This window comes from Octopus bimaculoides, chromosome 1 (assembly GCF_046866305.1).
Source record: "Octopus bimaculoides isolate indiv1 chromosome 1, ASM4686630v1, whole genome shotgun sequence".
Lineage (NCBI taxonomy): Eukaryota > Metazoa > Mollusca > Cephalopoda > Octopoda > Octopodidae > Octopus > Octopus bimaculoides.
This window is the reverse complement of record NC_142928.1, coordinates 41,028,434-41,042,253: the sequence shown is the minus strand read 5'-3', so window position 1 is coordinate 41,042,253 and position 13,820 is coordinate 41,028,434. Positions and strand designations below refer to the sequence as shown.

Below are 13,820 nucleotides of genomic sequence, written 5' to 3'. Positions count from 1 at the left end.
AGAAAACAGGAAACAAATGATTCCTTATGAAGATACTTATACAGTACTTTCGTTCAGCATCGCAGAGAGTAAATAAGTAAGGTGTCAATCTCCTAGGTTAAAGTGTATGCGTTTATATCCATAATTAGTGCTAAAGATATCTTGCTAATAGATGAAAAAGAATGAAAAGAAAGTGACTGGCACTTGACTAGTTTTGAGACCTGAGATCATATTCTGCATTGGTTTTGTTTTATAGGGAGAATAAAAATCCTTAAGAAATACTCTTCGCCATACAACCATATTGTTTAATGCTAATCATCTCCTATAGGATGAGGCAAAGTTGTGGACGAGAGGGTCTCAAATTGTGCACCACATAGTACGGGTACAAACAAAGTTTGCATCGACGGCTCCCGTTGAATTATGGTCAAAGCTGTTCCAGGATCTTCCATTAAATTCTGTATAGCATTCTCTATTCTTTTAAATGCCATATGTATTTGGCTAAACACGTAACGTTGTGCTTCTCTGAGATCGTAAAAGAGGATCAGTGATAATTTAGATGCAGCTTAAAGGGACTCTCGGAGTTGCATCAGTCGCCAAATGGGCATTCCCTGTTAACCCTACGTGAGCATCCTACTTCTGTACGGGGTCTAGGGGTGGCGTTCACTAAAATATTTTTAACACTGGGCGCATAGCTGAATGAGACCCCTAAGTTTTGTGTATTAAATAATCATCCATACCTATGGGAGTGTGTGAAATGCTTGTTTACTAAACTAAAAAAGATCCTTATGCAAGTTTTAACGTTGAGTGGGAAGGGTGGGGCAAACCAAATGACCTTACAGTAACACTTTCTTTTGTGAGTGTTAGATCCTGGTATAACCACGCTTGCTGCCAGAGCCTTGCTCTAATAGGAGGTCACAGCGTTGAAAATCTCCATGAAAGTGATAACAGTAGTTGCACAAAAAAATAGGTTAGCCATAAAGAACCATATTTGAGTATAAAAATAAAGGATTTCTCTCGGTGTTGTCTAATTTCGATTAAATTGAACTGATAGGTTTTGACTGGTTAAAGATATTATATTCAAACATGACTTTCGTTCCCTTTATTCCAAAAATGGACCATGAAGAAATCTTGAGTGCAAATTTGAAAAATTTAGCTGCAATATGTTCTGTGTTTCTAATTGTGATAAACTCAATTAATATTTTGTATTGGGAGAATATATTGCTTAAGTGGTTCAGTTTGTTAGTAACAATATCATAAAGGATTAGAAGTAGCAGGACACATTCCTAAGTCGTACTGAAACCACATTGTATTGGTTTAGGTTTATAATACAAGGACACACTCACACATACACACGCGCATACATATGCACATACACATATACACATATCATTAAACATTAATGTAGCGCCTTTTTGCTTATATAGTTGACATGTCAATATTATTTCATTGATGTATCTCTTATATTTATTATATGAATATATTTCTTAGCCAGTTGAAAATCACTAAGGTGAGTGTTATGTGTTACCAAGAGATGTGACCTGAATACAATTTGTAGTCTGCTGCTGTGACCAGACGCCTATATGAATTAAGTTCAACCGAAACAACGCTTCGGAACCAGTGGAAATCGTGGGGACTCGTGTATTTTTGACAAACTTCCCTGCTCAATCTCTTACTCCCCCCTACTTTTAGGGATCCGAAAGTAGTCGTGTTCCGCCGTGCTTGGTTTCTCTCGGAGACGCTGACTGTAACAAACTTATAAAAATAGTTGGCAGGGACTATTAATTTAACAAGTTGAATTCTATTGTTGCTGTTTAACTCTAGTCAGTCCTATTCTACTTGACTTATAACCATTGTGTGTTTTCACTGACATAAATGTCATATCTTCTTATCTTAGTGAATCTATGCATTTTAAGACGGGGATTTGGATGGTATATCTAGCAGGTTGAATGGCTGCATATATATTTCTCCAATGGATCGATGCTAATAGTTTTAGCGGTGGTTATGGTGTTAATTGTTGTTTAGCTCTAGTAGTAACCCCGATTAAGTTGAATTAGGATGAAAATCACTCTGGCCATGACCATCCCGTATATTTCTTGGTACCATGTACCTAAAATTAGATTTCCCAACTTTTGATATATCTTGGTAAGACAGTAAGGTTGGATACAAGGGAAATTTAGTTAGTATTTCTAGCAAGTCGGACGAGTACATAAAGCTTCCTGTAGAAGCATTGATGGATAATGGTGGAGGTAGAGACTATGAAGAGTGAAATCATTGATATAATATCATTATCAAGTTCTGGCACAGCTGTTTTGGTGTAACCGTTTGGTGACGCTGACGCCGACGCTGACGCCGACGCCGACGCTGACGCCGACGCCGACGCTGACGCCGACGCTGACGCCGACGCTGACGCCGACGCTGACGCCGACGCTGACGCCGACGCCGACGCCGACGCCGACGCCGACGCCGATGCTGACGTGTTTCATACCAGACATTTCAATGCTTCTCCCTTTTCAATGTTTCTCTGGTTCTCCCCCTCTCTCTCACTCATCCCGTCTCTCTCTCCTTGTTTATGTGTGAGAGAGCATATTTCTCAATGTGAATAATCGAGGGAAGTGTTTATGTCAATCGTGTTTAATTACTAAATTGTAATGTCACTATCACCTCTCTCTTTCGGTCTGTATTTGCATATTTATGCGCTCTGCACACACGCATGTGTATGTGTGTGTGTGTGTGTGTGTGTGTGTGTGTGTGTGTGAGTGCTTGTCACCTAAGCAGTCTGAATTTCCAGTCAACGTCCAGATAGCAGCACCCAACCGTTACATTCCTGATAATGGTTTTATCATAGTTGTTGTTTAGACCCCTGTGAACCTCCTGACTGAACAGACCTGCGATTAAAAACGGTCTGGCTAATTGTAATTACCCCACCTTTTATTCAGACATTTGTCTAAATAAACTGCACCAGGAAATGGAATCCAAGGTTTTGAGGTGTATAGAATCATCTCATATCCACTGTTGTTCCTAGGTCTACTCTGACTCGGAGTATTAGTACCTGTCAGGGTCCTAGCTATAGGTTAATTAGCATGTTATGGAAGAAATTCAAACACAAACCCTCACTGCCGTGTGAGTTCCACGGTAAAGAAAGAAGCTCGGGAAGTTAACCTCGACAATCCAGGAGTGGAGTCCGTCAGGCGGTCCAGTGCTCTCTTTGGTATTCTTCTGGAAATTCTAGGAAAGGCTGAGCCCTCTAGACCTCACCTAAGAAGAGATCACTTCAATGTAGAACTTACAACTTGCTGGTTTCCACAACGATTACACTAGACAACGAAATTTTGGTTACTTTTAGACAAAATGGTGCTCATAGGTAATTTGGGAGAGCTGATTCCGAATCTGCAATCATTTTTGCTCTAGCATGTCAGGTTTTTGCGCTATCATTATTATACTGCTATCAAAATTACAATAATGTGAAAATTCATGACAAATAAAATGAATGTTATGTGAAGCGTAAATTACTGTTATTTGGTATAAGAACAATAGCAACTAGATGGATAAGTAGCTCCAAAATTAATACAACACAAAACAAAAGTGTAAAGTGAATATTATTAATTTTATGTTTTTCAAAAATAGCTTTGGCGTCCTCTTTTTACACTTATGTTGCATGTCCATTTCTCGTTTTAAAAACCAGCAGTAGTCCGTTAGCATGTTTGGTGTAAGTCTGCCACTGTAGCAGCTTTCTACCACTTTTATTTCTTGATGAAATCGTTCACCATGCTCATCACTGGAACGGTACTGATCCGCACATAGATGTCTTGGACTGTATCTTGAGAAGGTTACCCGTCTAGTTACTATTAAATACTAACAGACATACTCCATCCCTGGTCTACAGGCATACTATATTCTCTTTGTCTTACTTCACGGAGCAGGCATGTCCAGTACCTCTCCATTCAAGAAACCCCGACTTATTCTTTCTATCTCGCGTCATCATGGTTACATTCAACTTCACCTCCAACGTTGCACTAACAACTATATTCAGTCTTTGCCAGTACAGAGCCTCTAGAATCTTCTCCCTGCTCACGACTTTTCTACCGATGTTGACTTGCAACAATTTAAACAGAAGATTAACGACATCAAGCTCAGTGGACTTATAAAAGTCATAGATACTGCCCTATTTCTTCCAGACTCAGCGAGTACAAAAATATCAGCAATAAAAATCACTCCGTGACTCTGGTTCAAACTTTCCTAGCCTCACCCGTTTATATTCATCTACTACCAATACAAACAAACTTTTCCGATGACCTACAAATGTTTAACTAACTGTTTTTCAAATCATCTCTCTCCGAATTAAATTCCTCTTGGTTCTCGGTCTCCTTACCAGAAACCGAAACATTTGCAATAGTATCATCATTTGCTCCTAGCCTCATGGACAGACATCATTCCAAATATTTATCTTTCTCCTTGTCTCTGCAGGAATTGGACAGTCTGACCATCACATAATCAAAGGTATCTAGCACATATCTACATACTACAAAACATCCTACCTTTCGAAACGTATATAAGTCCTCTAAGAAATCGGAGGTCCGTTAGTTTTATGATAGCTTGGCAGGAAATGCACTTCACACCTGACTCTTCGCAGAACGAATTTGGTTGTCTTTCTCAAACAAATGTCAGTTTCAAAATGTCAGTACCTATTTCGTCTCACATAAAACGAACTTATAAAACATACAAACTTCACATCATGACGTTTGCTGACACAGACCACGATCAAATTCCGCAAATTCTAATTTTTGATTTCTCTAAGACAGTTGAGCAGGTGATCGAAATCATCAATTATCTATTCACGCATCTCATACAACCAAATTTAATACACCCAAATATTTAAAGTGGTTTACATGTAATTGTACTGTAGTAGTACAGGCAAAGAACGCCATCTACACCACCTACAAAACTCACTCACCTATTCCACATGGGTGAATTTTGACAACTATCGTAAATCATGCTAGGCAATCACCCGAAGAGAAACAAAAATGTTGTGCATTGTACAAATGCATATCCTAAGTATGCAAATTAACTGGAGAAATAAATTTTAATCTTTCGAAATGGTCTCTCCTTTTCTTTGAGAGTCACTAAAAAGTGCGGTTAGGCTTTTTTTTTCCTAAACTAAATAAGAAGAAATTTTCAATTAAGATTTATTTTGTATACAATCTATATATATAAAAATGAGAATGTGTGTCTGTCTGTCTGTCTGTCTGTCTGTCTGTGTGAATCCCTAAAAATCGAGAACTACGCAACCAATTTCATTCAAATTTTACAGATGCCTTACTTAGGGTTCCAGTTGTGTTTTAGTCAAAAAAATTTTTTAACTTCTTGCAGAGTTCGAGCCCACGGCAACATAATATCTCCTCCACTATTTAAGTATTACGTGTCAAAAGTGAAACAAAAACACTCATGTCAAATACTTTCACTTTAAAAATGAAACTATTCCACTAACTGAAACAATCACATTTCGATACTGTAATGACAGATACTTTCAGAGAAAGAGAGAAAGAGAGAGAGAGAGATGTATATGTATACATATAGATGTATATGTACACGTTATTCCACTAACTGAAACAATCACATTTCGATACTGTAATGACAGATACTTTCAGAGAGAGAGAAAGAGAGAAAGAGAGAGAGAGAGAGAGAGAGAGAGAGAGAGAGAGAGAGAGAGAGAGAGAGAGAGATGTATATGTATACATATAGATGTATATGTACACGTATATGTATAGATATATATATATATATATAGATATAGATCTATATGCATACATGTATATGTATACATATGTGTAGATGTATATATATATAGATGTACATATAATATGTACACATATATACATATATATACATGCATACAGATATCTATACATATATACACCCATCACACACATACACATGCACACAAACACACATTAGTCATTTGTTTTCTTATCCAAAACTACGTCAAAAGTACTGAACGGATCTTTATGAAATTTGGAAATTATATTCTATGCATAACGATCATAACTCCAATGAAAATTCATATATTTTTGATGTTGATGAAATTTTAACCCGAACATAACAGATGAGCATTATTTGTAATTCAACGGTACAACAGTGTAAGACTACCCTTTCAGATATACTTACATTGTGATTTCTGCAATGTAGTGCATAAATTGTCAAGTAAATGAGACGCATCTTTGCCTCCACTGATTCACTTGCAAAGTGTTGAGTAAAATTATTTCGTTGCAGACCTCCTTTGAGTCTTTTTATTATCACTGCGACACACATAGTCCCCAGTTGGTAACATTGATTTCAAGGCCTTCCCAGATAAGAGACTGGTTGTTCTAAGACATTTATCGATTGTAAATTTTGTCTGCAATTTGGAAATTATATTCTATGCATAACGGCCATAACTCCCATGAAAATTCATATATTTTTGATGTTGATGAAATTTTAACCCGAACATAACAGATGAGCATTATTTGTAATTCAACGGTACAACAGTGTAAGACTACCCTTTCAGATATACTTACATTGTGATTTCTGCAATGTGGTGCATAAATTGTCAAGTAAATGAGACGCATCTTTGCCTCCACTGATTCACTTGCAAAGTGTTGAGTAAAATTATTTCGTTGCAGACCTCCTTTGAGTCTTTTTATTATCACTGCGACACATAGTCCCCAGTTGGTAACGTTGATTTCAAGGCCTTCCCAGATGAGAGACTAGCATTCCACTTAATGTCTATGTTCCATGCTGGCATGGATTGGAGAGTTATTAATGTAGAAATATGGTATCGTAGCTACTAACAGTTGAGGGTTGCGTAGTCTAGACGGCGTTTTTAGATTTCATTATTCTCTTTAACCCGGGCAAAGCCGGGTATTTCTGCTAGTATTCAATATATTACACTTTAATTAAATTGTCTTTATATTACCCAAAAGGTTAGACTGGAAGAAGTGGTAGTTAATCTAATTTAAGTAATTAACAAAGACAAATCGCGTCGCCCTCAATTATACTTTCTGTAAAATATGAGACTATTGAAAAAAGCAAATGGGCTGGGTCCCTACAGTATTCGTAGGCCTACTGGAAATAGGGGCCGAATTTTCCTTAAATCTTACTCTTTTATCTCCCCCATTTTTTATTTTATTTTGTATGGGGCACTTGATAATATAATCTTAAATGTTTGGATTAAAGACAAGATGGTAACGGCCAGAACGCCTTAGATCATAAGTTTGCTCGATCAGGCAAACCATGGGTTAAACAACAACAATAGATGTGTGTGCTAAAGTCCAAATATCTCTAAGGTTGGTGAAGTTCTCAGAAAATTTTACCCGCCCTCAATGTTAATTTATTCACGCCTCCAAGTAGCTATAGAAACCATTGATTATTCGACAAGACCTGACAACACGATTTATTCATTGTTAAATTTATAACGCAAATATTCTTTGACGAAGAGAAATTAATGCAAAATTCTTGGAAGTGTGTTTTGGGCTGATTAAAAAGGCAAACTGTTTATTGTAACTTTTCTCTTATCTCATTCGTCAATAGGGTTGAGGTCAGATCTTTAGAAGGAAACTGTTGATAAGGAGGTTTTGCATATAAGACAGGTCAGTCAAACGAAGTGAACTGAAACTTATTCTGTACTTTATAAAGATAGCAGAAAGTAATATTGTCTCGCAAAGAAGATTCCAAGCAATTATCGAAATTCAAAAGAAATCAGAAAATTCTAAACGGTGTTTGGTTATTTTAAAGAAAATATTGAACTACAGGAATTTTGCAACGGTAGGTAATATATTTATGCACATATATTTCCCTTTTCTTTCTCTAACTGTTGTATCTAATAAAGTTATTTTATCAGTGGCTATCACATATATATTTTTAATATAGTTGTTGCTTGCATAGTTTTCTTCAGTCATTTCTGCTCATCTCTACTATTTAGAAAGAAGATGAAACAAATTGCTAATCTACTTCGAGGCAATTCGAACGAATTTCGGGATTAGAATATAATTTCTAGAGACACATTTAATTGATTCCACTGTGATACTTCAACAGTACTTACTTGACCTTTATTGTGCTCCAGGATGAGAAAAGGGAAAGTTGACTCTGGCGGGTTTTCACTTTAATCGTAGCGGTTCCTATCTAGATACTAGACAAACAGCGTTACTAGTTGTTCACATAGTGAATTCAAGGCATATATTTCACTATAATTTTTCATTTTTACATTAGCTAATTGTTTAAAATTCTTTTCTTATGGAAAATCGAATAACTCTTTTCTATTTTATGTATATCAAACGTACCAGCATGATTATTAATCCCCACCCTAAAACTGAAAATAATTAATGAAAAAATGCCAACATAATTAATGAAGATTATTTTAGCACGCTATTTTTTATTTTTCAGGAGTAGACGGTAACATTGACTAGTCTGAAAAACTTGTGCTAAGAAAAAGAAATGTATCCTTTACATCAATTGTATGATTTATTTAATATACTTCAATATCTTTTAAAAAAAGCAAAAAAAAAAAAAAAAAGCAAAAAAACAAAAGAAAAACAAAACAAAACAAAAGGAAAAGCAACTAAATAAGAGAAAATTGTAATTTACATCAATGAATATCAGAAAGTGGTAAATCCGATACATTGTTGACCATTATTTTTTTTAAATTTAAAAATAATTTTTCTCTTTACCAAGCATAATTGTATAAAAATCTACTTGCTCTCTCTCTCTTTCTCTCACATCTATCTATCTATCTATCTATCTATCTATCTATCTATCTATCTATCTATCGATCTATCTATCTATCTATCTATCTATCTATATGTTTCTCTGTAATTCCCAATGGTAATTTCCCGAACGATTTTCCTTTATTAATTTAAACAGAGAAATGAACACTGCAAAAGAGGTAAGAAAATTGTTCAGCGTGGAGTAAAGTGATATTGTAAATATACATATATGATTTACTTTGGTGAAATTGCCCCAGTGACTGGGGAAGATCACATGAAGTTTTTATTTCAATTATATATTTATTTAATATATATATATATATGTGTGTATTTATATACATATAAATAAATATATATATATAGGTATATATGTATGTATATATATATATATATATATATATATATATATATATATATATATATATATATATATATATATATATATATATATATACACATACATGCATATACACACTCACACACGCATGCACACACACGCGCACACACATACATGCACGTATATATATATATATATATATATATATATATATATATATACACACACACATACATATACGCACTCACTAATGTGACGATATTTTGGTTGGCTGAAAGTTTCAACAGAATGAGACGCAAGTAACAAATAAAAAAAAACTTGGTAAAAATCGAAGAATATATGAAAGTCTTGCCGAATATGTTCATGAGAAAACGCCCTTGATATCCTGTTCAAAATGAAAGTGAACCAAGGAAAATTAACTAACGCGCAAAAAGACGCGTTAAAAATCTATGCTTTACTGTTTTATTGACTGTAATGTCTATTCGGCAGTTATACAATTCTTATACATTTCTCATGCAGAACTATAATGGGTGTTCGGGATAAATTTGACGATCTTTATGTCTCCTTTTTTCAAGAACAGCTTGATGTATTGGTGAATAGTGAACAGCGTTGGAAAGCATAGAGATTAAAGTTGGAATTGAGAAAAATGTAGCTGACATGATAGACTGGAAACCAGTTGAATATTAGAAAAGAGTTAGCTGTGTCATCATGATTCGTGCTAGTATGAAAATGCCAATATCATGGCTGCTGTTCAATGTTTTATGAACACTGTAGAGCAAGGATTCTCAACCGTATTTTTTTATCTATGGACCCCTTTGATTATTATTTTAATCTGGTGGATCCCTTACAGTCATTCGATGTTTAAAAATTAGTTTTATAGAAACTTCTTTCAAAATTCCTATTTTGTTTTTCACGCATTAGCTATGTAAAATGTTAGACAAAGAAACCTGGCTGTTTCTTGCAATACATACCAATACTTATATCTAAAGCAAAACTTTTTCAGGGGCCCGTAAAATACTATTGTGGATTCTCAATTTACTATTTGGTTGTGTGTACCCTCAAAAATCTTATATGGACTCTCATATGGACCCCAGTGGAGAATCACTGCTGTAGAGGATATATGAAGTAATATGAACAACTGCAACGAAGATATTGAAGTCGTAGCCAGAAGGAAGGGACACAGCAGGCGTTCTGACTGCTTCCGCACACCGAAATGCATCCCCACATCTTTGAACAGGATCTTAGGCTCAATTCAGATGGCTATGTGAAACTGCTGGAGATTGGTCAATTCCTGGCTATGCGAAGCCGCTGGAGACTGTGGTCAATCCCTGGCTGGAGAGGGTTGCTGCTGGAAGGCCACATTGTGCGGCAGCAGGATTCAGCTTCTTGCCATAATTCTGGAAAGATTCAAAAGTGGCTGACGGAGAATTTCTACTAGATCTCTAACTCCAATTTCTGGCTGCCTAATCTCCCCGATTGGTAATACCATAGATTACCTATGTGTGGGGTGCTGTTGAGAAAGACAACAACCGCTCTGTCAGCAACATCAAAGCATAACTGGCGGCCAAGATCAAGGAGATGTTTGAAGATCTTCCCAGGAAAGCAATGAGGAACGCATACACCAGATACCAGAGCCGTCTTGAGGCTGTGTTGGAAGTTGAGGGCGGCTACTTTGAGTGAACTGTCATTCCTTAGATATAATCTAGACAGTATTTTCTGATTTTTTAAAATACATTTATTCGTGGATAAGTACTGTTTTCTTTTTCTTTATGCAAATTGTCAAATGTAGCCCGAATACTCTACATGTGAATTTATCAAAGCAACTTACATAAGTCAACACTAACACCAAAACGAATATTCATCATTTTGGAACCGAGACTTGTTGGTATTTGAGAATCAATTTTTGTATTTGTAACGTGGTTTTTTATTTTCTTTTGCTCAATTTGTTTATATTAGCATTATGGAAAAATCAGTGCTGACAATAATTTCTATAGAATATCTGTGGAAATCACATAAACAAAATAATGTAAAGCGCACTACTAACGCAGTAGAACGTGGTACTGACTTATAAAGACATTTAATATATTTTATAGTATACTAGCAGAGTCTCCTCTATGTATATATATATATATACATACATACGTGTTCGTTTGTATTTGTTTTTATTTATTTATTTGTTCATGTGTGTGCGTGTGTTTTTTTTTTGTACTTAAACACACAAAAAAAAACACATACACACACACACACATGAACAAATAAATAAATAAAAACAAATACAAACGAACACGTATTAACAGAGTATATAGGTGATACAGACACTCCCCATACACACATGCACCTACAAAAGACACAGACACATTGAAAGACACGCATGCGTAGACACATACAATAGGAATACAAAATACAAAATGGCTGATATTTAGCAAGGTGAGACACACATAAGAAGGAAGGAAACAAAGGACCACTGATGAGGTCACAGAAGTGTGACGAAAGAACTCTGGCCGAAATAAGATTAAGATTAATGTAATATAAAGCTGAAGCAAATTAACACCAAATATACAGTGCGTGTGTTTTTATTGGCTAAACTGGCAATATGACCGTCCCCAAGTACAACAACATCTGTTTCAACACACGATTTCACATCAAAAATCTTGCAAAACAAATATATATATATATACATATATATATATATATATATATATACATAAATATATGTATACATAAATATATATATATTGGGTCGTCCCATAAATAATGCGGTTTTTTCAATTGCATGGACTAAAAGTTGCATGGACTAAAAGTTGGAGGGAAACAGGATGGGAAACATGGACTAAAAGTTGGAGGGAAACAGGATAAACTACCTGAATCAACTTGCTATAAAAGCAGGTAGCAATTTTACCATGTTGTTATTCTTACAAGTTTTGAAGAATGCAGTCCGATTTTAACAGTTATTTTTTCAAAGCTATAATGGAAGTGACAAAGGAGCATATTCGGCATATTTTGCTTTATGAGTTCAATAAAGGCAACAACGCAACGGAAAGTGCGAAGAATAGTAATACAGTATATGCTGATCGGACAATAAGCCTAAGTCAGTGTCAACAGTGGCTTCAGAAATTCCGAGCCAGAAACTACAGCCTAGAAGACAAGCCTCGCCCGGAAAGATTTGTAGAGCTCGACAAGGACGCCCTGCAAACCCTGGTGGAACAAAATCCTATCGTAACTGTTGAGGAACTAGTAGAGAAGCTTGGATTTGGTCATTCAATAGGTCGTTCAAATCAACGCTAGAAGAAAAACGATCTTCTTTGGTTTCAAGACGAAAGGTGTTCTTCCTTCAGGATAATGCTCGCCCACATACAGCGAGGATGGCATTCCAAAGGCTGAAGCAGTTTGAATCAGAAACGATGTTCAACCCACCATATTCGCCGGACATTGCCCCGTCAGGTTATCATTTATTCCGCAGTCTTCAAAATCATTTGGACAGTAAAAATATGAATTTTGTAGACGAGGTCATAACAGTACCGGAGGAGTATTTTTCATCACGGACAAGTGAATTTTGGAAGAGGGACATTGCAAGCCTCCCAGATGGATGGAAGAGCATTGTAGAAAATGAAGGAGAGTACATTTTAGATTAAAAAAAGAACTTTGTTTTTCTTAATTTTACAAAATAAAAGAAGTATAAAAAATCTGCATTATCCATGGGATGACCCAATATATACATACATATATACAGAAAAAAATTACGGTTGCATAACGAAATACCACGTATCTACATTTCATTAGCATTCTTCTAAGGAACATATCTGTCAAGTATGCCTACACGTGCGCACACTCTGACACACATACATATACACGCACGCATACAAAAAGGTGCAAAGGCACACAGAGACTCATAGCTGCTAGCAGTTGCTTCGTCCTCCCACCCACTCACTTTCTTTCTTTCTTTCTTTCTTTTTTTCATTTTTTCTTTCTTTCCTTCGCTCTATATATGTGTATGTATGCGTGTGTTTGTAAATACAAATATAAATAAATGCTTGATTGCTACTTGCTTTTATTTGATGGGGCTAGGATTATCTCAGATTAGTGGTCCCAAAGCGTCATCATGCGTAGAGTCGACCAGGTCCACCAGTGCTTCCATTCGCCGACGGTCCTGTGTCAGCCCTTTGCACCCTCCAAGGTGACGTCGAGCCTCTTGAGGTCTTCCTTAATCACGTCCAGCAATCTGGTGAGGTGCCTGCCAGGGGACCTCTTCCAGCCCGCAGCTGCTGCATCAAATGAGAGTAAGGCCCTGGTAGGTTGATCTGGCTGGATGCAGACGACATGTCTGTACCAGCGCATGTAGTGGATAGCTATGAGGCGAGAGGCTTGAGGCTTGAGGATGATGCTTGTACGCACGCAGTTCTTTGTTGGAAACATGATGGTATCCTCTGATATTCTCAATGGTTCTCAGGCTCTGCTGACGAAGCTGTCGATCCTCTTTGCCAGGGCCTTCGTGAGGGCCACGTTTCTGCTCCATAGAAAAGAACGGGGAGGACCGACGTGTTGTAGATGCAAAGCTTCGTCTTCCTCTTCCGGGAGGTAAAATAGTGGCGCCAAATGTATTTCCATAGAGAGTACATGACCCGTCTGTGGCTGACCTCCGGGTCAGGTCTCCACTGATGGTGACTGTGGAGCCTAGGTAGATGATGGAGCTGACAAACTCCACGACGTCGGGGTTAATATGGAGAGGAGGCGGGTCCGGACTATCACCGATAGGCATCAGCTTGGTCTTC

The 13,820-nt window shown here is 36.6% G+C and overlaps 2 protein-coding genes across 9 annotated transcripts in view; one reads left to right on the top strand and one right to left on the bottom strand.

Moving 5' to 3' along the window:
- LOC106871166 (histidine ammonia-lyase) overlaps positions 1 to 13,820 on the top strand; it is a 75,265-nt gene that overhangs the window by 1,781 nt on the left and 59,664 nt on the right. For 2 of the 3 annotated variants that reach the window (XM_089350494.1, XM_089350488.1), the window contains exons 2-4: positions 7,543 to 7,776; positions 8,395 to 8,447; positions 8,872 to 8,893. Coding sequence is in view for 2 of the 3 variants with exons in the window: in XM_089350488.1 (XP_089206614.1) it covers positions 8,876 to 8,893 (18 nt within the window). In the remaining variant the exon portion in view is untranslated. Of the gene's footprint in view, positions 1 to 7,412; positions 7,777 to 8,394; positions 8,448 to 8,871; positions 8,894 to 13,820 lie in introns of those variants that run through there. The other variant, XM_089350492.1, reaches the window with a different exon arrangement.
- The window catches only part of LOC106871129 (uncharacterized), a 60,318-nt gene that overhangs the window by 45,311 nt on the left and 1,187 nt on the right, over positions 1 to 13,820 (bottom strand). The gene's annotated exons all lie outside the window — the stretch shown is intronic.